At 38.8% G+C, this 27462-nt stretch overlaps 1 protein-coding gene across 1 annotated transcript; it reads left to right on the top strand.

Annotated features, from left to right (window-relative positions):
• Window positions 1–371: 371 nt before the first annotated feature.
• On the top strand, window positions 372–27207 carry LOC117817025 (calcium/calmodulin-dependent 3',5'-cyclic nucleotide phosphodiesterase 1B-like). The gene is made up of 15 exons (XM_034689470.1): window positions 372–804; window positions 4784–4855; window positions 8348–8461; window positions 11144–11326; window positions 11793–11859; window positions 11974–12090; window positions 12385–12525; window positions 13522–13622; window positions 16185–16310; window positions 19092–19193; window positions 19416–19536; window positions 22293–22374; window positions 23749–23866; window positions 24243–24379; window positions 24730–27207. Exons 1-15 carry the CDS (start codon window positions 605–607, stop codon window positions 24825–24827), a joined length of 1779 nt encoding a protein of 592 aa, XP_034545361.1. The 5' UTR covers window positions 372–604; the 3' UTR covers window positions 24828–27207.
• The last annotated feature ends 255 nt before the right edge of the window (window positions 27208–27462 follow it).

Here is a 27462-nt window from a genome sequence, read left to right as displayed (position 1 = left end):
AGGCTGTATCAGTAGCGTGTTGACTAACCTTGACTGACACCTACTTAGTGGCGATCCTTAAAATTGTTAAAATGTTCTTCTTTGCCTTTGAAGGTCACAAATAAAAAGTATTTATTTCAGTCTGTTTCATAACCAACTAAAAACTCCTCACAGGAGCTTTAACATTGTATTTTAACCATAAAGCTAATTTTCCATATTATAATGCCTATTAATGCAAAACAGAGGAGTAGAACTAAGAGTTACTGTTATTATCTGTTGTAAATTGTATTTTCAGTTGTGCTTCTATTCAAACGTGTGTTGTTATAAAACAGTGCATTTCCACTGTGTATTTGAAGGCTTTGCATGCACATGAAGTATTCCCTTGCAGCTCCACACAGCATCATGCCCTGAGCCACTGAGGGCAGCTAATGGTGGAAACTCCGGTCCTGATATAAAGACTCTCTGCTGATTGTGTTGGTGACACAGAGCATCTCCTGCTGACACTGTGGATTACACTCACACCAGCACCCACAAAAACATACAGCAAATTACAGTTCACACACACAGAGGAAAAGAGTAAATGAATCAGAGAGTGTAAACACTCAGCAGATTTACATAGAGCTCTATGTACACACTTTCAAACAGAAGACAATTCACACATGCTGGATTTATAGTTGCCAACAGATGTTCTTTCTTTGAGGCTCACAGTCTCACACATGGTGTTCAGCAGCGTTCAGAGCCAGAGGTCATGACTCCAACCTTCAGGATCCACAGCGCAGCCGATAGACATCTGAGTCCTATGGCACGGAGGACCACACTGGAGAGGTAAGAGTGCCTCGAGGTTTTTCATTCTTTACTCTCCTTGCACTAAATTACTTACAGCATAAAATAGTGGTAATTTCTGTAGATCTGCTGGTTGGACAGGTTGTTTTGGCCTTAAAGATGCACAAAGTTCAGATTTTCTTTAAATGGTATGTTGTGCACTAAGGGTTGATCTATTTTCTTTATCATCATGCAGACATACTGTAGCTTGGGTGTTTGTCAATTAGTCTTAATAATGTAACAAACTCAGTATTTTGGATATCTTTTATGAAAATTTGCTCAAAGATTTCTGTCCTTTTCCAAATACAATACAGTCAGTGCTAGCATGCTAACATATTTTGTGTAAATTATTACTATGTTAGCATGTCATTTTGATCAAGCAAATATATTTCAAGAATTGTTTACCCACAGCACCATCTTGGACTAGCATATTTGCATCATAAAGGAGTTTGGTCTTACTTCAAAGTACTGGAGAGTTTCAAAAACATTAAGTTGATCCACCGAAAAAGTTTGCCCTTAAAGTCAATGTTTCGCCATAGTTTACAATAAACAAGACCAGTCTTCTAAGTCAGGCCTTACGGCTAACGCTAATATGCTTATACTAACATGCTTACAATGTTGATTAAAAGCTAGCAGGCGAAATTGTTGCACATGATTCAGTTAATGTAAGCATGCTAACTTTGACTTACCAGTCGGAAACACAAAGTTTATCTGGGGTCTATGGGACAGAAGTTTTGAAGTTTTTTAAATCTTTCACAAATATTGGGAAATTCCCCAAAGTAGAAGTTGGACAAAGATAATACATTTGTCCCCATTTCAAAGCAATCCATCCGACAAGAGACATTTCAAATAAGCACTGGACAGTGGGCATAGAGGAGAAGATAGTAGATCATCAAAGTCAGTCAGAATGTTTCTCCAGGGAATAAAAATGTCTGTGTAGAGTTTCATGGCCATCAATTCTGCGGCGTTGGAGATCTGTGAGTCTGCCAAAAAACTGAAGGGCTGACAGTGACTTCCCAAGAGCCAAAACAACGTCCTGTTATTCTGTACGATCCATTCTTCACAGAGTCAGGAGTTAACTGCAACCTTTCTTTTGGTAGATACCCAAGATGGATGGATGGGTGGGTGGGTGTGGATGGGAGTGGGTAGGTAGGATGGTAAAAAGATATAGAAACACTGATCTTAAAGGAAGGCCCGTATCAGCTAAGAGTGCAAAACAGTTAAGGATAACATTGTCTAAGACAAAAAAAGTCCTCCTGCATGCAAACCTAAAGTGCACCACCTCAAAAATGTCACTATGCGTGGATACATTTTTGAGGTGTAACACACAACGATGCAGACCACATGCCACAGGATTGGTCCACTTGGTGGCCTATATCTGGAATTGCCCTACATCGGCCGTACATTCCATCTCATCCAACATCTCTTCTTTTTTATTCCTTGCACTAATTGCAGTAACAATAGTTCTGCAAGGAGTGCACACAAACAAGGAGAGGATGTAGCGGCACAAGAGACTGGCGAAACTGGCATTGAGCAGAGTATTGCAGTGTGACACAAACACTCCAATGCAGAAGTGTGTGATGCTTACGATGGTGTTAGCCCCTTCAGCATAGCTACGGCATAGAGTCAACACAGAGCCATAAACTGAGGTTTGATTTTCACTGCCAAACTTTACCAGCAGAGTTCTAAACATAGACATTTCTGGGTGAGTGCCAAATATTGACTCAGCTTTTTTCATGCAAACACATGCACAAAAATTCATTGTAAAGAAATAACCAGTCTTGTCTGCAAGAATCTCAATTTACAGAGTGGCTCATGAAGGGACATCTATATCAGAGTGAGACAATTTCACAATCAGTTAAAAACTTCTTACACAGCCTTTAAGAACTATTCATTATGTCATAGATTTTTAAATGGCACTCAGCCATTGCCCATTACAGTTATGTTAATTTGATCTCACAGGTAGATTGAGAATTGATTGAGTGTGAGATTCATCGAAGAGATCAAAGATACTCAACATTGTAAACTCATGTACCTTTCACCTTTGTTTTCAGTCACAAACCTTCCGACTCAGGTGTAGGTATGTGTTATCTGGTTGTAAAACACAAAAATGACCACTCTCCCCTGACCCCAGCCCCCTTAGGCTCTTGGACATCTAGTTCCCGCATTAAGATGTGATTTATGGTGGCACAGTCGTTTTTTAATTTGCTCTGGCCTTTGAGTGGACAGAGAGAGATGAGAGGGTGTAGCTTTGTCCATCATGATCAAAGACAAACTGTGAGGGTGGAAGATGAAGAAGGAAACAAAGTAAGCAAAGACAGGTCTTAGTGTTTCAGTGGTACCGTTAACTTCAGTAAGTTTCATGAACAGTTAAAAACTCCTCTCAGGAGCTTTCAGATCTTTGGTATACTTGTAGACATACATTGAAAAGATCAATGGAAATCAGGGTAGTGTTCTTACAGTGGTACATTTGTATATCCAAACAAAAAATAACTATTGCCCATCCACTGATATTCTAAAATGGTACAAATCATGAACCTAAAGAATCAGACAAGACAATGAAAGTTGTCCCTATGCTGGATTCACTTCTATAGTCTTTATTTATAGAGTTTTATGAGAGCAGTATGACAACGTGGCTTGGGAAAACCCCTGCCATGTCTGCCTCCCTCCTCGCTCGTCCTGCTCTGGCTGCTGGGTCAGACTGACTCTCTCGCTCCCATGCTCTTTGACATGGCACCACATAATGCAGAAATGAAGAGAAGTGACTTTTACGACACATGATTCTCTGTCTTCCCACTGTCATTTTGAGCTTTTGAGCTTTGTTTAATGTGGAGGAAATGGGGACCAATGCCTTGAAATGCATCACTCAAACTTATTTCACATTGTTGTGCTGATAAAAAACGTAAATTACACTAAAGAATAGTTATTCATACAGTGATGCCCCATGTAAACTACAAATAGAGAAAAGACCACCAAATGCAATAATTATTATTTCTATCGGGTTGTTTTTAAAGTGTGTAACCACTGCCAGGGAGTTGGTGTTGGACGAGACAATTTACAGCATAATGAAACATCCTTTTTTTCGCTTTTACCACAGCAAAATTTAAAAATAAGTGATATATTAACCTGTTAACAGAAGGCAGGATATTATCTTTTTCCCAGAAACATATATACAGAACAAAATCAGCAAATAAATAAAAGGTAACACTTTGTCCACAGGGGGTGCCAAAATTAGCCCATACTGAAAGTTTTCACAGGAGCTTTAATTTTTGCAGAGTTGTTTAAAGCTGTAAGATCTGGGATCATTTCAGTTTTACATGCACTTACACAGGCCCTGATTCTGATGATTATCTTTGTGTAGTGTGGATTTTGTCCAAACCTTCTTCAGCTAAATATTGCAATCAAAAAAAGCTCTTTAAAAGATTTCTTCATATAAATGTATAAGTGCCTTTTTGTGGCCACTTGAATATTTTCTATATCGAGTCAGCACCAGGGAACCTATCATGCTGTTGTGGGTGGCTTTTCGAGGACACGCTTTGTTTATGTGTTTGGCTTCGGGGTGACTCTGGTGGGGTTTCAGTCAAAGACCCTCTGTGTAGCTCCCTAATTTGTGGCTGTGGTGGAAAATTCTCATTTGGGATTCAAATACACACACACAGCTTGAAAGCCTCGCAGTCAACACTTCATCAGCCGGTGAGGTCAACGCACTCACACTTCACACAACGGCTGTACACATATACACAAACACTTACTCACTCACACACACACACTGACACAGTTTGGGCCTGCCTAGCCAATCAGAGGGAAGTGGAGTAGGTCCCCCCAGAAGTGGGTGGGAGAGCTGTTGAAACACAAGTCTGTCTCAGGACACACAAAGTTTGCGTTGGTGGTTTGGAGACTTTTCTGCTTACTACTTCCCTGTTGTAATTTTACTTTTTTCATCCTGTTATTGTTTTTTTTATTGAACTCTGGGGTCCATCAGGGCACAGCTTGAGTGTGGAATGGCTGAACTGGTGCGAATCCGTAAAAAAAGGCTGCAGATTCCCATCTCGAGGTAAGACAGAGGTTCTGACTTGTACAAATGATATCATAGCTGCTTTTATACACATTCAGCCTTTCTGTGTCTGAACAAACAAGGCTGGATTCCTCTCACAGACATGCAAAAGCTTCAAAAGTCTGCTGCAGTAAGTCTGTCTTGATTATAGTCTGTTGTTGGAGTTTTCTTGTTTTGCAGCATTAGAAATATGTGAGTCAAAATGCAGCCTGTTGCACAGTAATGAGAGATAACAGAACAGCCTTCAGTTGCTTTTTGTGACTCATCATATATCTGCAGATTTAGATAACAGCAAAACAAACAATGAAAAGAGTATTCTAACCTTAAAATGTCTCTTTTAAAAAGGATAGCCTCCTTTCTTTGCAGGAGTTTAATAGAATTCACCCTTGAACAAAGTTTACTCTGACTAAACTTAGCATCATGGAAGAAAACTTGCCACTGTGAACACTCATCTTACCCATGCTTTTGCTGTGAGAGGAAAGAGTTGCAGAGCTGATGGCTCATGTGGTTTTGTTTTGGTTAACACACTGACGATAAAGTGTTTGCAGGTTTCAGAGCACTAAAAATTGATAGGAGTATTGGGGATATTTTTTGACAGAAGTTCACACATTTATCGAGCCACTAATGTCAGTTTTAAAGTGCATTAAACAGCACTGAAATAGAAAAATGAAAAATTACCAGATCTAAGATTTAAAGCTCCTGTGATGAACTTTTGTTTTGTGTTGATTTTGGCATCACCCCATGGGGAAGTGGTACCTTTATCTCTCTTCTTATTTTGTTTTGTTAGTGGTGTTTTCTGAGTATAATCAGCTTTCTTTAAATAGTTCATTGTGTGTCTCAAATGCAAAAAAAAGGCACCTATCATGCGACACTGTGTACAAACACTAAAATAACAATTTAGAGATACTCAGTCTTGTTAATCATTTAAGACTTGAATTACTGCAGGCCTGGAATGCCCGTAATATATTGTGGCACTCACCATCGTGAAGACTACAGTACATGCCCAAGCTGCTCTGCAATACTCCTCCTAAACGCTAGCTGGCAGTGCAATTTCTACACTGACATCACCAGTTCTGGGTTTCACTCAAGGGGCAACCTCCGGTCTCAAACTATGAAGCCCATGCAGAAGTGTTATAAAATGCAATACATCAAGAATCCTCTTGAGGCTGGTCGCAGAAACACCGGAAACCACATACACACCAATTCAAAAAGACAATCTTTGCAGCATTAATTAACATGTTTACAGCCTGGTTCAAAAAACGTCTTGGCCCTACGTAGCTAATTTCTCCATTGGCATACACTGTAGGGGCGTAACTTTTTTTTTTTCTAACGTGACGGTTCAGAAGATATTAATATTCTGAGTGTTTGCCCAAATAAGGACATGACTGACTTGACTCCCGGTTGGGAACACATAGCTGTTGGCTAAGAGGCTCAAACTCCGCCTCTTTACGTCACACTCTGCCTGGTTGACTTCCGTAATTCCAATATGGCTGCTGCCATCTATTGGCTTCAAAACAGCGCTCAGGAACAGATGGGTGACGTCACGGATACTACATCCATATTTTATATAGTCTATGGTTTCACTACATTCTGTGCTTGTTGTGCACATGAACAAGCACAGGTCATTGAATCAGACTGTATTATGTTAGAGTTGAAATGTTGTTAATGCAGGTATTATGATGCTATGTAGTGGGTCAATCACAGGGTCTGCAATCAGTATTGTTTTGAAGCGTGGTTAGAAATTTGCAAAGGTGCGGGCCGGCTAAATGCGTAGGCTTCTATATAGATTTAGGACTATGGGAACCTAGGATGTATGCTACAGCATGGATTCAACACAGGAGTATAAACTAGGTTTAAACTGTAGTGTAGCAATCATCTTGTATCTCTGATTAATACCCACCGCCATAGTGCTATAATGCTCTACTACCCGGATGTAAACAAGCAAAGATAACAGATTGCATCTTTTAGTGTAGCTCGGCCCTATTTTGCTGTATTTGGATCTAGAGAATGGAGATAAACTTGTAAGCAGGCTTTGTCTTGTTAAACTGGCATAGTGGACATTAACCTGCAAGGAGGACCGAAGACTGGTGGTGCTAGCTTTGCTAATGTTAGCCGGACTTAGCAAACTATTCTGACTTGTTCTGCTGACTATGTGATCTCATTATTACCCCTGTTAAAAAAACTGTGTTCAATTATGACAGTTTTCTGAGTGTTTTCTCGCCATTAGACTAGTCAGTTAGTCAGAATTTAAGTTTCTGTTTAAACAACCAGAAAATTAGTCACTCCAGAACATCCTGAATATAAATGTGTTATTGCTTATATGATTCAAACTTCTACCTGATATGTACCTACTATAGCTTACGCTGTGTAGTGTGCAGTTTTGGCAAAGCCTGATGTAATTTTGCTCCATTCACTAAGTCTCCCTGACAAGACATTTTCTATACAATTCCTTTTCAGACACTCCTCTACTGCAAATAGTTGACACACAGAAAAGACTGTTATCATGAAAGATTAGTAGAGATTGAAAGCGAGCTATGGTATCCAGATGCATGCTATTTTTATGACTCAACAGCTTTGAAAAGCCAGCGTGATGAACTCTTGAAAAGCTGTGGGAGACTCCTCCCCAGGAGCTGACTCCACAGTGCGGCCTGCGATTGAACACAATCAGTCGACACACAAACAGCTCCACCACATTGTTTTGTAGAAATCTGATCTGTGGCGTGCACGGCATATCAGATAAATCTTCCTTTGGAATATCCTCAGAGAAAATAAAATCCAATCAGAGCAGATTGATTCCAGTTGTGTTGTGTATTATGCTATGAAAGCTGTTGAATTCATTACGGAGATGAGATTACATTAATGCACAGCAGGTGGGTTGCACACGAGGTGACGTGCTTTTTATTGCGCAGCAGGAGATTGATGCATTCCTGCATGTTCTCGATAGTAATAAGATTAAATGTTTCAAAATCAAGCATGAGACAAGATCAGAATGCAGCCAGCACTCAACAACATCAGTTCCATGGAACTCTCTTTGATAAAATGTGCGTTACGTAAGAGCTTAAGCATGGGAAGTTCTCCTCTCATGGAAAATTTGGCACTAATGATGCCCTTTTTGCCACTGGCTTTCTTTGGGCAGCTTAAATCACTTCCAAATGAACTTTTTCCCTTCCTTAGGATTTTTTTTCCAATTGCTCTTGAAGCACCTCATACGCCCCAATTACCTCAGTCAAAACACTATCAAGTGTTGTCAGTTTATGTCCCAATCATGCTCAAAATTGACCTTACTGTTGAAACTTTTGTTGCTGTTCCAAGAGTGATTTCAAGTAAAACTTTGAATCCAAACTGCTGTAAGCACCAGCCATTTTCACCCAGCTGTTCTCTGCTCCCAGTCAATCCTCTTTTGAGAGGTGAAACAGCAGCTTTAGTACTTTCAGAAAGGCCATTTTGTTTTGTGGTGATCACATCCTAACAAATGACTGTGTTTCCTTACAGGCTGAGGAGCATGCTGAAGCTGCTGGAGGAGAGAGATGTCGATTTTGAGGAAATCAAAAAGAATCTGGATTTCACTGCGTCGTTATTGGAGGCAATTTACCTCGATGGAACAAGGTAGAAGAAATAAGAATAACAAGACAATAAACATTTTGACATTTCTTACTCAATTTTGTCTTTGTACTGTATAGCTCTGTTTTAACTTTTTTATTGCTTTGAACCTGCAAAGCAAAGAAAACAACATAAGTCCAGATGATTGTTTCTGGTTCTACAAAAAGACAAGGCTACAAAGTTCTGCAGTTTATTGCTTTATCGCAGCTACTTTATCCTTTACAGGACAGCAGGTGCTGGAGCTCAGCCCAGTCCACTTATTGGGGTATTAATGGGGTATAACCAGGACAGGTCACTAGCTATAAAAGAGACAATGTGTCTGCTGAGAAATATGATCTGTTATAGCCTGATTGCTTTTGCCTGCATGGGGACTTTGAATCAATACCTCAACATGCAATCATCACACTGAAAATCAGATGCCAAAACACCTCTTAAAAGTTCTAGCTCTGTTTCAAATGGATGATTAAAGTCTGTTATAAACTGGCAAACATACACATCTAAAATAAATCCCCTTTGGGAACTTCAAGTAAATACCCCTTGTGAGATTTTTGTCAATTAGCATCACGTACTAACATGACGCTAATGCAGTTACTTTTTAACTCAAAGGATAACACAAAATTGTAAAACTCTGTATATGAATTAAGATTAACACATCCTCTGTCAGAGCAAATCAACAGATAGGTCAAGAAAGAGTATGAGCTTTTATTTGAGGCCTGTTTGTCTGTTTATGCCACCATTTAAAATCTGAACAGGAACAGGCTAGGTGCTGGTCAGTCAGCTAGCTTGTTACAGCAGCTGACACAGCACAATCAGGCATGTGTCTCATATAACTGGCCAAGCATTACATCTGTTGATTAGTAAAGCTAATACAATAATACAGAAATTTGTACCTGAACAGGAACAGAATATGTCTTGTCAGTCATACAGATAGCTTGTTGTGGCAGCATCATAGACTGTATAAATAATGGACATAGTATCCTGAGTGCTGTTTTGAAGCCAATAGATGGCAGCAGCCATATTGGAATTGCGGAAGTCAACCAGGCAGAGTGTGACGTAAAGAGGCAGAGTTTGAGCCTCTTCGCCAACAGCTATGTGTTCCCGACTGGGAGTCAAGTCAGTCATGTCCTTATTTCGGCAAAAGCTGGTAATCTTAATATCTTCTGAACCGTTGCGTTAAAAAAAAATTCACCCCCGTACAGTGTGTGCCGATAGAGAGATTAGCTACGTAGGGCCAAGCCGTTTTTTGAACTAGGCTGTAAACATGTTTATTAATGCTGCAAAGATTGTCTTTTTGAATTGGTGTGTATGTGGTTTCCGGTGTTTCTGCGACCAGCCTCAAGAGGATTCTTGATGTATTGCAGTTTATAACACTTCTGCATGGGCTTCATAGTTTGAGACTGGAGGTTGCCGCTTGGGCAGCACACTACATTCATAAGGACACATGGCAGGTGGCACAGTAATTGTTCAATCTCTATTATCTTGTTTTCATGATCATGGAAAGCCAAAATCATAAATTAAATTGAAATTTGATTGATTGCTCTACCTATCAGCACCCACCTGAGATTTATCTCATCAACGTTTGCATAAATCAAACTGCACTATGTGTCAATATATAGTGAATACAGGCGGTAATACACAGAATTTATGAAGAATGCTGCGATTGAGCTCATAGGTAAAATGCAACTCAGAGAGGGAGCTCTTGGGCCATAAATGCAAGTTTGTACATGAATCTCACAATATATTCAGTGAATAACAACCATTATAAACTTTGCAACAAGAGCACAGTGCATCTGTCATTGCTCATTGAGTCATTATAGGCACACTGTGATCATGAGGCAGCAGAAAGTGATGCACAATCAGCCAAAAAAAAGTTCTTCAATTGACTGTGCAACTACTGAAAGGCAGCTTTATGAGATGAATCGACAGATGGGTACACAAAGTGCTCACACTTTCCTTTTCACACACCCTCAGTAATCTCCTGGCATCATTTACAGCACTCTGCATTGTGTGGCTGTTCATGTTCTTGTGATGCCTTCCGTCAGGAACACACTGACTCCAACCTCCTACCGACCACACCTGAGAGCTTTGGTGGATTGCTGCTGTTTTAGATAATCAGCTGGTGCTCTTTCAACTTGTGCAGAAGAGGAGCAAGAGATGATGCTTTGGTTGGTTCAGTTAGTATTATGCTTAAAAGAACACTTATGAATAGAGGACTTTATACATGCCCTGCATCTTGAGTGTTTCTTTCCTAAGGATCCACATTTTTAACCAATTTCTGTTTTGTGATTGTTGGGAAAAAGTGATACTTGGTGAGCTTGCAAGGGTACTAGCATCTGTTCAGTTCCACATGGAGGGAGATCCAATTTAGCGCTTGTTATTTTCCCTGTTAGGAACACATTTAGGTTGTGTAGTCTACAAAGTGGCGGCTTTTTGTTGGTAGTTGACAATTCATAAGAAATTTGATGTGACCAGGAGCTTTTGAGTACTATAGCCACAGCGGCATCATTGTTTCAAATGTTCTCTCTTATATCAATGCATAGACTTTGTATCAGCTAGGTGAATAGTTGTTTTTCTGAAGAACAGAAACTGATTTTGGTAGACAGTGAGTGATTCTGTCGTACTTTATTCCAGTTTTCTGTTTTTATGTTGTCTAACTTTCACTGTTTGTGTTTGTTGTGTCTCTCTCAGGCAGTGTTTGGAGTCAGAAGATGACCTCCAGCAGCTGCAGTCGGACGGGGTGCCTTCAGAGGTCACTGATTGGCTGGCATCCACCTTCACACAAAGGGTTCGACGGCCTGTGCGACGTTCAGACGAGAAGCCAAAGTTTCGCAGCATCGTGCACGCAGTGCAGGCAGGGATATTTGTAGAGAGGTAAATAATCACAGGTTTATTTTATCTTCTTTTCTGCATAACTTAATGATTGTTGCAGAGTGGGTTAAAGACGACACTTGGATGCATCAGGATGTTTAAATGCTCCCCTGTAAGAAAGCAGCTTTAAAAGAGACAGGCAGTTTTGAAGCTACTTGTCTTAATTAGAGCAATATAGTAAGAGAATAAAAACATTTCATAATGTACATTTCCCATTGTGTATGAGTGATTTACACCTCCCTGCCATAACTCTGTAAGCTCACATGGTGCTGTTACAGTCTGAGCCACAGAAGACACATTCAGCTGAGCTGGAACATGAAACATTAGTGTCCTCCTCTCTTTAAAACATCCTTCCAAAGGGGACAGGGACTTTGTTGGATTTATATAAACAGCTCCTAAGACCAGTTGACTGCACAGTGTCAACATCTGAACTTTAACTGAACTCAACATAAACATTGCATTATTCCAGGATGTTCAAGAGGGCCTACACGGCCGCCATGCCAGACCAACCTGTGCTGGTCGTTAACTGCCTCCGGGTAAGCACCTTCCAGGCTCTGTGTGTGTCATGAGCAATATATCAGCACCACACAAGGGGTGGTACGCACATAAAGTGATCAGCAATAACATCATTTTCCTCTTCTGCTCCTCAGGATGTTGATCGGTGGAGTTTTGATGTGTTTGCTCTGAACGCGGCCAGCTCTGATCACGCACTACAAACTTTGTTCTTTGAGCTGATCACCAGATATGGACTCAACAGTCGTTTTAAGGTCTATATCTCTGGAATCATTGCACTGTAAACACTGAGTACTCTCCATATGTTATCTTGGTATGATATTGGAAGAATGTCATGGATGAAATCCAACATTAAATGAGGACATCTGCCCTTGTAGAGTCATTTTTTTGTGGAAAATGTGTGTTGAAATTCCAGCTATAAGGAGTAAAGTTCTAGCTGCAACCAAATTATAACACTCAAGCTGTTTTAGCTTTTATTGTAGGCATAAACCTTATGAACTTGTGTGGATTTTTTAATAAAACTTTAATGATTTTGTACTGTACTTTAGATCCCCATCTCATGCCTGACAGAGTTCTTAAATGCTCTGGAGAGAGGATACTGCAAACACAACAACCCGTACCACAGCCATGTTCATGCTGCTGACGTGACTCAGACGATGCACTGCCTGCTGCTTCGCTCTGGACTTGTGGTACAATAAATTCAATCTAATACCTTTGTTTTTGGTCAACTTTCTTGTCATATTTTAATGGAGAAGGCCTTTTGAATACATTTCACAAACAAATACCAAAGATCGAAAGATCAAAACTACTATTGAGTTTAGCTTCTTCATAAGTGCTTGTTGGACAATTGAATATCGTCAGGAATTATTTGTACCCAACGTCTCAGGTGGTTGATTTGTGGAGCTTCTGAACATTTCTTGACCTTTTTGAAATCGCTATCTGAGTATCATACATTTGTTTTCACGTCACAAAGCAATTGGCAGGTTTGTGTATCTGAGAGTGGAGACAGGGTTTGTACTTGGCCCTCTTCTTTGCTCATGAAAAGTGACAGTTTCTGTTTTGATGTGAACAATCAAGCAACACTAGTACATATTGCAACACAGAACATATAATGAAAGAAGAATAATATAAATGCTGCAACCAGGGAGGATGAAATTAAATTCATTAGTCATGTCAGACAAATCAACCAATCACACATCTTGCAAACGCTCATAATCCCTTCAGTTTGAAAATCTGCTGACCTGCCCATCCCCATCCCATGGACTAAATTCTGTTTTATGTTTACTGCAAATTTTGTGCAAGTGTTGTCAGGATGATGTTTCACAGCTCTCTGTCTCACTCACTGCTCGCTGAACATTCCATGTGACATCACTCACACTTAAAGGGGAGCTACCCAATCAACATTAACTCTTCATGCACTACATGTTTTTTACCTTTTACAATTTAGGCATTAATTACGTAGTATACAATGATCAAAAATGTACAAATTATGAATTTACAACTATATTTTAAATTAACTTAATGATCACATTATGGCTCTTACACTAGTATTGGGAATTATCCATCCCCAAGTCTGTGTCCTCATGTTGACATTATAAATGGCTCTTGATAACAATAAAACTTGAACCCTGTTACCCTGACAGTATGTTTTTATATCTATTTCTTTGTCTCTTGTGTCCATCAAGCACTGGCTGACTGAGCTTGAGGTGATGGCGTCGTTATTCGCTGCAGCCATCCATGACTACGAACACACAGGAACCACAAACAACTTTCACATTCACACAAAGTAAGCTTTTCTTCTGATACACATTTCATAAATCCACACTTATATAGCACTGCCTAAGTTTACACAGCATCCTGTTGTTAAATCATGAAATAGCAGGAGATATAAGTGAATGTAGAAATAGAAAGTCAGTTTCTCTTGAAGGTCTTTGTGCAGTTTTTGGAGACAGTGGGAGAGAGGCAGAGCTCTCTAAAGCAAACACATCTTCATGGAGGGAACACAGTATTTTTAGATGTTAATTTTACACACAGGAGGGCTTAAGAACGCAGTCTCCTGGCACCCATCATCCTGATCATGTATTTATTTTGGGAAGAATCCTTGTCCACAATAAAAGAACATGTCTTGGTTACAGAAAACAAACAGTTTCCTTTTTAAAAGTCCTGCTCCACCCAAAATATATCTGTGTCAAAAAGTCAACTCCCACTCTCTTCTTTATTTCTTACCTTGTAGAGAACAGCGGCTGTTGACCGCTTGAATTAATGCTGGTTGAAATTGATTTCAGTAATGACAACATTTTATAAAGGATAGTATGAAAGAATGAAACCCCTAAACCTAATATCACAGCAGGAGATACATATCTCCCCTGGCCGCTTGTACGCTCCAACAACTCAACCTTTAACAAAATAGTGAATAAAAAAAGGCTTTATTTCCTGCAACAAAGGGACTCATCAGGGGTCTGAAGCTGTGATTGATGCTGTGAATAAAGCTGCGAGTGAGTTGCATTTGAGTTTTCTCTGTAACATGGGAATATGATTATTTCGGCAATAATCTTTATTTCTTTATTTCTAATCTTTTATTTTTGACTCACAAAAGTTTAAACATGAATCCTGTAGTCAATGCTTTTGACTGTAAATGACAAGTAGATGCCATAGACTGTATAAAATATGAATGTAGTATCCGTGACGTCACCCATCTGTTTCTGAAGCGCTGTTTTGAGGCCAATCGGTGGTGGCAGCCATATTGTTTCTGTCGAGCGATTGTGACGTAAAGAGGCGAGCTTTGAGCCTCCTATCCAACAGCTACAGTGTTCCCGTCTGTCAATCAAGTCAGCTGTGCCTCTCATTGGAAGACTCGTAACTCAATATCTTTGAAATTGCTGCCTTAGAAAAAAACAGTGCAGTGTGCCGATCGAGAAATAAGCTATCCAGACTACACTCTTCTTTTGTACCAGGCTGTAAACATGTTTATTTCTGCTGTAAAGATCGGCTTTTTTGAATTGGTGTGTATGTGGTTTCCGGTACTTCGGGAGCCAGCCACAAGCGGACCCTTGATGAACTGCAGTTTTTAACACTTCCGCATTGGGCTCATATTTTTAGACCGGAGGTTGCCGCTTCGAAGAAACGCCTTAAACCTGCATTATCTCTAACAGCCAGCAGGGAGCAAACCCAGTTATAGAGGTCAATGACAAATTATTCAACTTCTCATTTAATTTATTACCTCAGTAAATATTTTCATTATTTGTTCTTGGTCTCAACCAGTAGTTTTACGTCTTTTGTGTTTATTTAGTGAATTATGAACTAATGTGAGGTGAAATAGAAAACATAACAGGATATGCTTTAGGGCAGCGGCCCCTAAACTTTTTAGCCCGTGACCCCCAAAACAAAGTTACCATAGGCTGGTGACCTACACTGTCTCAAGACGTGGTTAAGCATTGCTTACATCCGAGCCCAAATACTAACAGGCCAATCCAAAAATGAACATTAGAGCAACACAAAAAAACACAACAGCCAACCACCATAATATTATTTTGTTGTAATTTAAGCAAGGCTGAGAGCAGAATACAAGTAATCTTCATGTATAGACTGCTGTGTCAGGACATAGAATATTTAATAAGCAGACGCACGTGTGACTCTGTGAGTTTCAGACTGGCCTAAAGCTCAGACTTTAGTTGGTCTGTGGATAATTTGCCTTCCTATATTTGCACATGTTGCTGTGTTTCCTGCCATGAATTAACCTGCTGCAACTGATGTTTTCGCTTACCTCAGGGGTCAAGTGGCAACAAAGAAAAGTAGATAGCTGATGACATATTTTTATTTGCATGGTTTTAATTAATATGTAACGTCATTTTTTGTATATATATTTACAACAATGGATAGAATATTTAAATACAAAAAAACCCTTTTTTTTTGGTCCTGAACCACACTTTGGGAACCTCTGTTTTAAGGCATGCTATCTTGAATGAAAAATTGCATATGAAGTGTATTATGCCTTTTACATGTACAGTACTGTGGTGGGCTGACTGAAGCATTAAGATAATTACTAATTCAAAAAGTTTTCAAAGTGTGCTTTGTTACTTCTGTTACTTTTACAGTCCAATAAAAGAGATTATGTAAATGAGTGGTCACAAGATGCTTTATTAAGACATGGCTTAATTAACTTCATTTATAGAGTAATTAATAAGACGCTGTAAGTATTACCAAATCAAACCTCTTCAGCACTCTCAAAGAAATCACGACAGACCTAGAGTGACTCTTTTTATCTCATTATCACATCTCCTCTACAGAACTGTTTAACTCCACTTTCATGCACACTCATGCTCTTCCTGTTTCACTGTCTGTGTTTCAGGTCAGATTTTGCTTTGATCTACAACGACCGCTCGGTGCAAGAGAGCCATCACCTGAGCGCAGCGTTTCGCCTCCTGCAGGACGACCAGATGAACATCTTCATTAATTTGACCAAAGAGGAGTGGATGTAGGTTGACATCCTTTTTACCCTTGTTAATTAAGTAGTTTATGTCAAAAAGTAAACAGTTGATGTAAATCATAGATAAATCAAATGCCATTTAAAACTCAAAAATCTATACATTTAAAGATCAAAATCAAGATTTCTTTATTTGTCTTGAGGGAGATTTGTTTCGGATAAAAGGCTGTGACATAGAAATTCAAGTAAAACAATACATACACGTGCAACAAATACATTGACTGCCAAATACTATCCTCCACCCCTCCATCAGACCTCGCTTGTTGGCCAGAGTTTAGGAGATTCACTGATATGAGGATGAATTAGTTTTTTAGATTTGTTGAGGTATCTCCCGTTATGTCCAAATAGGACCCTGTGGCATCCACCTGAGAGCATACTCAGAATACAGAACATGTGAGGTAGAATAAAGGTGTTCTTTTGATTCTGAATTTGTAACACCCATCAAACATTTACAGACAAAGAGATCCATCATGTGCAGAAAATGAACCCAAAGATGAGAACGCATGTGATCAAATGACTCAATGATCTCTTTTTCTGAGAAAGACCAAAGTGCTCTCTGTCTACAGAGCCACACAATGAGTTCCAGCAATTCTCCTCCTGTTTCACAGAATTTACTTGTTGTTGTTGAAGTAGATTTGGAATGTTGGACAGGGACATTTCAAAGTTAGTACAAAAAGAAAAACTGAAATGTATTTACTGTACATTTGAGTTAGACAGTACCACAATTATATTTTTTAGTTGAGACAAATATTTGGAAAAGATTGAGAACCAACTGTGAAATAAACCCACTTTCTGTGGAGCAAAAGCCTAATGTGACTTATTCATCTGTGCCATAGAGCCTTAACCCACACAGCAACACTGTTAACCTTTATCACAAGTTACTTTGGGCATGGCTGCTTCAGTTTGCTAGGAGTCAATTCACAAATTCTAAAGTAAACACACACTATTTTGCTTAATAAACACAAAAAATATACCACAGAGTACTGATTTTGGCTTCTATAAAAAAAAAGCCCACATCCCTTAAATGCCCTGAGAATGAGCACTGTAGAAGATTTTGAATCAGTTCCGCACACCGTCATGCAACTGTACTGTATTTTCCTGATATGGAACAATTAGATATTACAACAAAAAGTGCCTTCTTGCATGCACCCATGGTAGATTACAGTTTTTCTCAGTTACTTTGGTACATTTCTCAGATCAGAATTGAAATTCTCCAAACTACTTGTTCAATCTTCACATCATTGCGTCACTTGTGCACATCAAAAAAGCAGTTTCTCATTTTTTTAAACAAGCTGCAAATGCTTTGGTACATCCATGCAAATGATTATGTACATTTCTCTGCTGTTTCCTACATTATCAAGTGCTTATGTCATGTTGATCAAAATGTATTAGAGATGTGTGAAGCATTAGATCAACCAATGATCAACCAGTTTTCTGACATAGCTCAAAGGTGCATCTCATGAACCATCAACTGGCAACTATATATCTAACCGGAGCACAACACAATGTTACAAAGTCTGACAATGGAAGGACAAGGAATTGGACTGAGTCAACAGCCAGAGAGAAGAAGAAGAGGAAGAGGAGTGAGGCTGCATGGTGGAGGAGTTGGGAGGCAAAACAGAGGAAGAGGCAGAGGACATATGAGCATTCCTAATGAGATAAGAGTCACAATACACTAAGGTGTAACTCTCAATTTACAATAACTGTCATCAAAACTTTAGCCATAGTTTACATCAGAACGTCCCTCCAGAGTACACTGTTATATTGACAACATGACTAAGTAATTTGACTGTCTTATCCGTACACAATGACACAAGGACTTGTCACTGATGGCACTGACATGTTCATTGACACAGATATTTACTTTTGAGAGATGAACTAAGGATTTTGAGCAAGATACTGGCTTTTGCAGGTAATCCTTGGTGTTTTGCTATTTGTACGAATTGTTTTGAGAAATGCACTTACTGTTTTGCAAATGTTGAGGATGATTCAAGAAATGTACCAAAGCGACTGAGAAAAACTGTAAAGTAGTTTAGAAGTGTAATCATTTACATGGATTTAAATGGCCACAGGCTAAAGAGGAACATGAAGCAACAAAGATCCCATGAAGACAAATATGTCTCCATGATGAATCATCCTTTAACGAGATGAGATTCCTGACCCTCTGCATGGCTGCTCCTCCAGCTGACCCTGACCTTTGACCTCTTAATCTAGGATTTCTCCTTTAGGAATCAATAAAGTTTCATGTTCCTATTTCTGCTCAGTGACTCATAGACTTATCAGCAGAGTAGTCGTGATTAACCATGTTTGTGTTTCCTCTGACAAACTCTCAGACATGTTGTCAGTGAGTCAAACTTAGTCATCCATGATTCATGATATTACCAAAATGTTTACCTGAAGTGTCGTCAGCTCGTTTTCTCTATTATTATGTTCTTATGATGAGCGCCAATAATCTATTTCTTCACTAAAAACAGTTCATATTGATAAAATATTAAATGTTTTTGTATTCATTGGAGGATGACGCTTCATCACTGATACGTTATGTGGTGTGCTATTCATGGGAGAGCTCAGTAGATATCAACAAAGATAAACACCCGGAGCATACTGCTTTTTTATGCAGTCAGTGTTACCATGGGAACAAGAAAATCCATCAGGAAATCAGGAAAGGTTATAACCCCATTGACTCTTCCTCTCTGTTGATTTTAAACTATACTTTACTCCCATCATCAGAGGGTGAGGGGTAAATAGTGTGTCTCTTCTGTTTATCTACAGGGAGCTGAGATCGCTCGTCATAGACATGGTGTTGTCCACAGACATGTCCTCCCACCTCCTCCAAGTCAAAGCCATGAAATCCTGTCTACAACAACAAGAACGGTAACACTAATGGGCTGTGCTGCTGGTTTCAAGCTGTGCTGCATAAACAAGAGGTTATACTGTACAGTGATTCTTCAGAGCAGATCCAGCATGTTTAGAAATATCCAGCACTAAGTGCAAATTAGTGTCAATCTGGTTGCTGTCAAGTTTGCTTTTGTAGGCATATATGAGATGCACAACATATCAACAGAAACAAGTTGTGCGTGGTGTTTTATCTTGCAGGATTGACAAGCCCAAAGCTCTGTCTCTGCTGCTTCACACGGCCGACATCAGTCATCCATCCAAACCCTGGGCGCTGCACTCTCGCTGGACCAAAGCTCTAATGGAGGAGTTCTTCAGGCAGGTAGGAGCTCTAGAGGATCTGAACTGACAGTATGACACATTTCTTTCCCTTTTCTAGATTTCCAAGCTTTATGCTAAGCTAAACTAAGAAACTGCTTATTGTATCATCAACTGACGTGAAGAAAAATAGGTATCAGTTTCCTAATTAAAATCTTGGCAACAAAGAAAACAATAAAGTATTTCCAAAACTTTATGAGCTAATTCTTTAAGTGCTTTAACATTTCCACTATGTTGACATTTCTGTCTCCATTCAGCTCACCTTCTTCTCTGAGCTTTGCAGTTGACACACCTTCAAACTTAAATAACATAAATGTCACAACTTTTCATTGTTGCTACTATTACTACTGCTCATGGCAAATCAGGGATGTACTCACAAGTCCTGCTGCCAATGCCTGGATTGCAGGAAAGGCTCTAATATTAAGAATAACCTCCATGTTATTTAGCCATTTAGCCATCTGGTTCAGAATGCTAACAGAAACTTTCGTTTTTTGCCACTGTTAACAGGCAGAGGTGCAATGTACCCGACTCCTTTACACAGAGTGGTTTGTTTTAACCTGTGTTATAGTGTGGTCCCATACATCATTTTTTAAGTGTTGATAATTAATCACTGTTGTTATGGGGTTTTGACCAACCAGAATCGAGTATTTAACACAGCTGATTAATGAAAATAACAAGAAACAGACACTAAAACTCAGTGATACTGTACAGAAACTTGTTCTTTTAAGACATTTGTGATTCTTACGAAGGCATCTCAGGGATATATTTTCTTGCAATGTCCTTAACAAGAGGAGAGTAAAGAAAATGTTCCAAAGAGTCATAACCAGGGTCATTTGTTTTTCAAATTAAACGACAAAATACCTGTTTCTACAAGTTATATCAAGTAGCTAAGTAACTTTCTTTGCTCTTCAGTATTTTGTGATGAAAATAAGAGCCTTCAATCATGCATCATTGTGTGGTTAGCTCCTGTATGTTTGATGTAAAGACAAAGGTAATTAGAAGAAATATTAAAAATTTAGAAAAAGGACCCAAAACATATTTCCCTTTTACTTACTAAATATTTTAACAATGAATCTAGTATCTATTATTCCAAGTTAAGTTTTATCTCCACAATAAATTCTACATTGATCTTGTAGGGACTTTAAATGTGACTGGATCCTGTTGTAAATGAATATAACAGAAAAAGGGAAGACACTGTTTCAAAAGAGAGGCTTTGATTGGTTGGTTCCTGTGAGTATATGTGTACTTATTTAAATCTTAAGAGCCTATGTTTCATTTCTACTCTGCTGTTCTTTTATGTCCATCCTGCTCTGACTGCTTTGATCTGCTGTTTTCTCTGTATGAATGCTTAGTGAAAAAGGTCAGAGTCTAATAACAGCTCTGCTATTTGTAAATGACTCACCTGAGTCTGAAAGGAGAGCATGAACCCTTCAAAGAGAGTTGCTACGTCAGAGCGAGAGAGAATGACATAAATAGCACTTCAGGTATGAAGCAGACAGTCAGAGTGGAGTGTCTCTTTGAAAAGGGTATTCAGTGTTTACTTTAAAAGAGGAAGTTCTCTCAATTGGAAAAAGAAGAAAGGGGACAACAAAGAATTTAATGAGCCAGATATGCATCAAACCTCATGAAAGATCTAGGCCTCTGAATCACTTATTAGCATCAATATGGGATAGTCTTTCACATTTTAAGTCAGGTCGTTCTATTAAACTTTGACGGATGAAGTTCTGGTTTAGTTTGGTGGTGAATTGCGTGCTCCATGTGCAGAGGCTCTTGTTCTAAAGGCAGGCAGTTCAGGTGGCATTTCACTTTATGTCATTCCCCTCTCTCCTGTCAGTTTTCTCCACTATCCACTGCCCTATCCTCTCAGTAAAAGGCAGGTAGAAATCCCCCAAATAACCTTCCAAAAAAATATCATGGAAGAAAATTAACTGACAAACAATAGTGCAACTGAAGAGAGACAGCAGGAAATGTGGGGAGGGAAGAGTGGGGGATATGCAGCAAAGGGTTGAGGCCAAGAGTCAAACATAAAACCTCTGCGAAGAAGACTGTGGCTTCTGCACATGGGCCGAACCACTAAGCTAAACCAGTGTGCAGAATGCAGTATTTTAAAGCATCCAGAGCTACCTGACAAACAAGTGAAACACCTGGCACCAAAGAGTGTTTTGGAAATGTCTCAAGATATCTGCAAACACCACACGTACAGCGCTCCCTTGGATGAAAGTTGTGTGTAGGTTTCTTTACGTTTATTACACAGAGGAAGCTGATACGGGAAAGAGAGCGTGGGGAGTACATGCAGTAAAGGGCTGAGCTAATCTTTTGTATGTTAAACCCACTCATTCATGTCATCTCACGTCAGACCTCCTCATCTTTAAGTGCCACCATTTCTAATCTAATGACTACTGAGTCTTTCCAGATGGCACTGAGAGACTTTACAGATACTGTAGGCTGGTACCAGAGTGGATTACCAGTAAAAGCAACAGTCAGATGCTACAGTATGCTGTCTTTTTTTTACTTGAAGAAGAAATAGACCAGAGCAGGAATTGGGAAGACCTACTGCTTCTAAAATAAGATGTGAGAGATCTCTCTCTGAAGGGCTCTTTTTGGGTTCCTTGAATAAAGCTCTCGTAAGGTTTTCTTTGAAGAATCTGAGAGTCTCTGGTGGCAGGTGTTGAAGTCAAATAACCTTTTAAAGAGTTATTTCCAGCTGATGTGTGGGATGGCCTTTTTGATATCTTCTCTTTGTCTTTCTATCTTTGTGAGGGCGATAGAGAGGCGGAGCTCGGCCTTCCCTTCTCTCCTCTGTGTGATCGAAACAGCACGCTGGTAGCTGAGTCCCAGATTGGTACGTCTCACACAATACTTTACAGAAATCTTATCTTATTCTCATTTCTTTTTCAGAAAATGCTATGATGCTATGACCGCTCTCTCCCTTCCTGATTTTTTAATCTGTGAATATTCATTAAAAATGTGTTCACCAGTCAGCTCTACACTATACAGTATGAAACCTTACACAGTACTGTAGTATAACTGTGATTCCAAAAAATGTTGGGATGCTGTGAAAAAGGTTGGAAAAAAAAGGAATTTGACTGTTTGCAAATAATTTTATCCCTGTATGTATTTGAAAAAAGGCCAAAGATAACATGTCAAATGTTTAAACTTAAAAATTGTTTACCTTTATGAAAATATATTAGAAATATTAGAAATATATCATTTCTAATATGGTGACAGCAACATGTTTCAAAAAAGTTGTGACAGGGACATGTTTACCATGATGTTGCATCACCTCTTCTTGGAACAACACTTTGTAAACGTTTGGATTGTGGAATTTTGAAGTGAACTTTGTCCTGTTCTTGCCTGATATAAGATTTCAGTTGCTCAATAGTTTGCTGCTTTGTCATATGTTTCGTGATCAGCCAAATGTCTTTAATGTTTAGTACCCAGAGTCTCTACTACGCAGCCATGGTGTTACAAGATGTGCAAAATGTGGTTTGGCATTGTCTTGCTGAAATATATAAGGTTCCCTGAAAAAGTAAATATCTCGATGGCAACATATATTGCTCCAAAACCTGTATATACTGTTCAGCATTAACAGTGTCTTACTAGATGTGTGAGCTACCCAAGCCATGGGCATTTATGCATCCCTAAATGCTGGCTTTTCTGTGCACAAATAACAAGCTGGGTTGTCCCTCTCCTCTTTAGAGCAGAGGATGTGGCATCCATGATTTCCAAAAAGAATGTGAGATTTTGATTTGTCCCAGGACAGTTTTCCACTTCTCAGTCCAGGCCCAGTGAAGATTGGTTTGGTGTTTCTTGATCATGGTTCTCATTAATAGTACAGTTTTAACCTGCATTTTTATATGCAGTGATGAACTGCATCTCCAAAGGTTTTTGTAGGGGATTTTGAGCCCATGCAGTGGTTTCCACTACAGAGTCATGTCTGTAACTAATGCAGTGCCGTCTGATGGCCCAACAATCACATCCATCAAGTATTGGTTTTCAGCCTTATCCTTTTTGTACAGAGATTCCTCCAGATTCTCATAATCTTTTATGATATGTTGTGTCGTAAATGATAAGATCCGTCAACACAATTTTTCAGTTTCAACATCTGAAATATTGTCTCACTAAGTAACATAAAAATATAATTCCTATTATTAAAAGCTTAACACCAATGAATATTTATCAAACCATGCTTATACAGCAAAATTTGCTCCTACAGGTTTCATAGACTTCATAGTGTACCCTACGTTCTCTCTGCTGACTGACATGGCTGAAAAGATTGTTATTCCTTTGGTGGAGGAAAACCCCGGTCCACCGGACCCCTGCAACAGACACAGGTAACACACAGACAACACCTGTAGCTGTTTGGAGGGTATACAATGCTACAACTTTAAGTTAGATATTTGTTAGGATTGGTTGAAAATCTTCCAGCTTAGTATCGTCAGACTAGTTGGAAAATGAAAGTAAAGTGGTTTATTTTCAGTCTCAAAGGGAAAATCATTGGTGGCTGACCAAAATGTGTCTGGACAGCACAGTCAATCAAAACAATCAAATATACAGTAGCCTGCAAGGCTAGGTTGATCTGACATCATATTCATGTAGCTTCAATATAACAGACATGGGTTTAGCCTCTGAAGTTTGTACATTTAAATAAAGATAAAAACTGTAAAAACAAAACTGTATTGCTATGACAGACCTGTTATTTCTCCTCAGTAATCTGTGGAAAGAGAGCTCCAGGGGTCTGCAGTGGAGTCTAGCTCATCTCACAGCTGAGCTGGTGAGTTTCCGCTCCACCTGGACGAGACACACTGAAGACAACAAGATCAAGTGGAAGGAGAGTGGCTCCAATGGTATATACTATTCATTTATCCATGTATCTATTGATCCCTGTTAGGAATTAACCACTAACCAGTACTACAAAATAAACCTCTTAAATAGACCTCTTATAGTCCTTATGCTCATATTTTTTTACATCTTCAGAGACATTTCAGACTGAAAATAATATTAGGAAAAATTGGCACCCTCTGCTGAAAACTGCACCCCTTTAGCTCCAAAAATGTGCTCAGTCACTTGATTTGATTTGTTATCTCCATTTATGTTTACACTGATCTCATGAGTAAATGAACAGATACAGATGTTTTCTTTGAGCTTAACAGCATTTCCCAACACCTCTTCCAATCTCCCTCTCTGTGTCCTCCAGGATTTTCAAAGCAAAGTGTGACAAAAGAGCAGAGATCCCGACAAGAGGTGCTGTCAGAAAAATCCCTGCAGGAGCCCAACACAGATACAAAACAATAGATAGAATGTCATGTGTAAAAAGTGCTTTTTTATTGAATATCTTTAAAGGTTGGGGTCAATGTTGAGTCACTGTTTGTAACAAAACCATGCTGCCTTCTTATACCTTTATAAATGCATTCAGAGGAGATGCAAGAGGAGAGACAGTGGCTATGGATAACATCATCTTCCTATGGTAAGATGCAGAATATGCACAGAAACATCCTTATGTCTTATTTTAAGTGTAGTATATGATGATTATTTAAATCAAAATGTACATGCTGGTCATGTTATTTAGTATAGTGCATGTTATTATTAAATTAATTTGCCACTTAAACACTTGTAGGAAACCTTTTACCTTTAATAGTTTGACCTGTACACACAAACCATTTAACCATATAATTCAAAAGGAAATATTTCAATATTATGATGTGACACTGACTGTTTTCTTTTTTATTTGAACATTTTGGGTCAGGTCCTCATATTTAAAGATTATAATCATCATTGTAATAATACTTGTAGCAATGTCCAACTGAAGTCTACTAAATGAGGGATAATGTATAGTGAGTGCGTGGTTATGTGAAATAGAATCCCAACAGGGTGGTGAGACAAGACCTCAACGCAACGCGGGCTACATATGCATAGATGATTGTATAGATTCGAAAATCTTATTTTTTTATTGTAATGGAGCATATTTTATAGAAAACAAACTTTAAATTCTGTAAGTCACTCTCTGAGCAAAAAAATCAAACTTGCCTGCCAAAGAAATTGTAATCAAGCAATGATGTGTATCCACCAACAGCCAAGAGTCCTACTCTGTGAAAGTGCACCTTACCTACACACAGGGGCTGTCGCAGTAACCCTACATAACTGAGCATTTTCTATTGAGAAGGCTCAAAATATGTTGTTCACAGTAAGACTTAAGAGCATCTCCATGGTAAGACTTAAGTGCATCTTGACACATGATTGCATTACTGGGACAGTAATGATTTCAGTCCTCTTGCTCCTCCAGCTGGGGGAGCTGTAGAGCAAAGTGAAAGACTTGGCCCTGGGGTTGCCCTGAGGGCTCAGCTTCAAATCCAAGTTATTATTTGAACATTTGTCAGCTATGCAGTTTAAAGGTCTTGTTCATCATGTTTCCTTACATTCAAGTCAACTTGGCGGCTGTGAATAAGTAAACAGAACAACACATGGGTTTAAGACATGCTGTTAATTATCTTTTTAATGTGCATGAGCTGAACAGTAAAACAACAAACACACACTTTTTATTATTTGTACACATGCATTCAATGTGTCTGTGTGTCCTGCAGAATCTCTGTACAAATGCAAAAAAAAAAAAACATTTCACTCAGTGTAGACTCCATCCTGGAGAAAATGTAAAAAAGTTAGGATCAAAGTGTCTCTCCCTAAAGATTTTGAAAAATCAATCAAAACGGCATCTTTCGGCTTTTACTCTGAAGGATTGCTCTGGTTATCCATCCTAGAATATGACTGCAACATGCTCTCACAGCAGAAATTCATCATCTCACATGGATTCCTCTCATACAGGCATGTCTTAATGTTAACTTCAACTTTATGTCTGTATGGATTTTGTATTTAGAATATACTGTATTGCTGCAGTGTTGCAAAATAAATTTGTTGGAACTAGTCCTTGGTATGAAAAATGTATGTGTTTTTATGCTTCTGGCTCTATCATTGAATTATTTATCCACAGAGAGTCTATTTTTAGAGTAAAGTCAAACTTAGCTAAACTCATCGCTAGCGATGCAGTGATGTTGAGTACTGTAAGATTGGACACAGATCCTGGTTTATATACTTTGCACATCAAAGATATCTAAAAATAGTTAAGAGCTGCACCAATTGTCAAACAAGCCTTTAGTCTGAAAGTTCATACAGAGACTGGATAAGGGGGAAAGAAAAGAAACAGCCAATCACCAATTTAAATGATTTATTGTATCAAACAAATTTAGATTACAGACATAATCATCAATCAATTCAAGTAAAATTGGAACAAAACTCCCCAGATTTAATTCATTTAAAGTACAATATTACCCGTCAAAAACAGAACAAACATTACATGGTCCATAAATACTCAGCAGAAGAAAAAAATGTACACAGGAATGTTTTACTGTCTTTCTTTGTTTGTTGTGTTCATATATGTGTCATTGTTGGCAGCTGGGAAATAAACTGCTCATACCGTGGATCAATAATCTGCTAAAGTGACATCAAGTGTTTTACTTTTGTCAGACCTGTTATGTATACTGTTGAGTTTATGGAAGGATTGTCACATACTCTAGAAATGCTTCATTGATAAAATGAACAGATGGAATATTTTAGTGTGAATGATGCCTTTATGTAATGTCCTTGTTTCATACAAAACTGAAATTAAAGGGGAATGCCAGTAGTTCCAATTTGCGTCCAGTTTTTAAATGTTTGAATTAATCTGTAACAAATAACAGACAGTTATGACCTCAAGTTTAGACCAAAGTCACTGAACATTCAGTGTCATGCGGTGTTCTATTACAGGATTTAGATTCCCAAAAAGTATTCAGATGTTCGATATTTGGGTGCAATTTGGTCACTGGGGTGGGGCTTTTACTTATCAAACAAATTATTTAAAAGAAAATATCTGCTGATAAAAATCACTGCATCTTATCTT

The sequence above is a fragment of the Notolabrus celidotus genome, chromosome 1, assembly GCF_009762535.1.
Source record: "Notolabrus celidotus isolate fNotCel1 chromosome 1, fNotCel1.pri, whole genome shotgun sequence".
Lineage (NCBI taxonomy): Eukaryota > Metazoa > Chordata > Actinopteri > Labriformes > Labridae > Notolabrus > Notolabrus celidotus.
The sequence above is the reverse complement of the archived record's forward strand: the minus strand, read 5'-3'. Positions and strand labels throughout refer to the sequence as shown.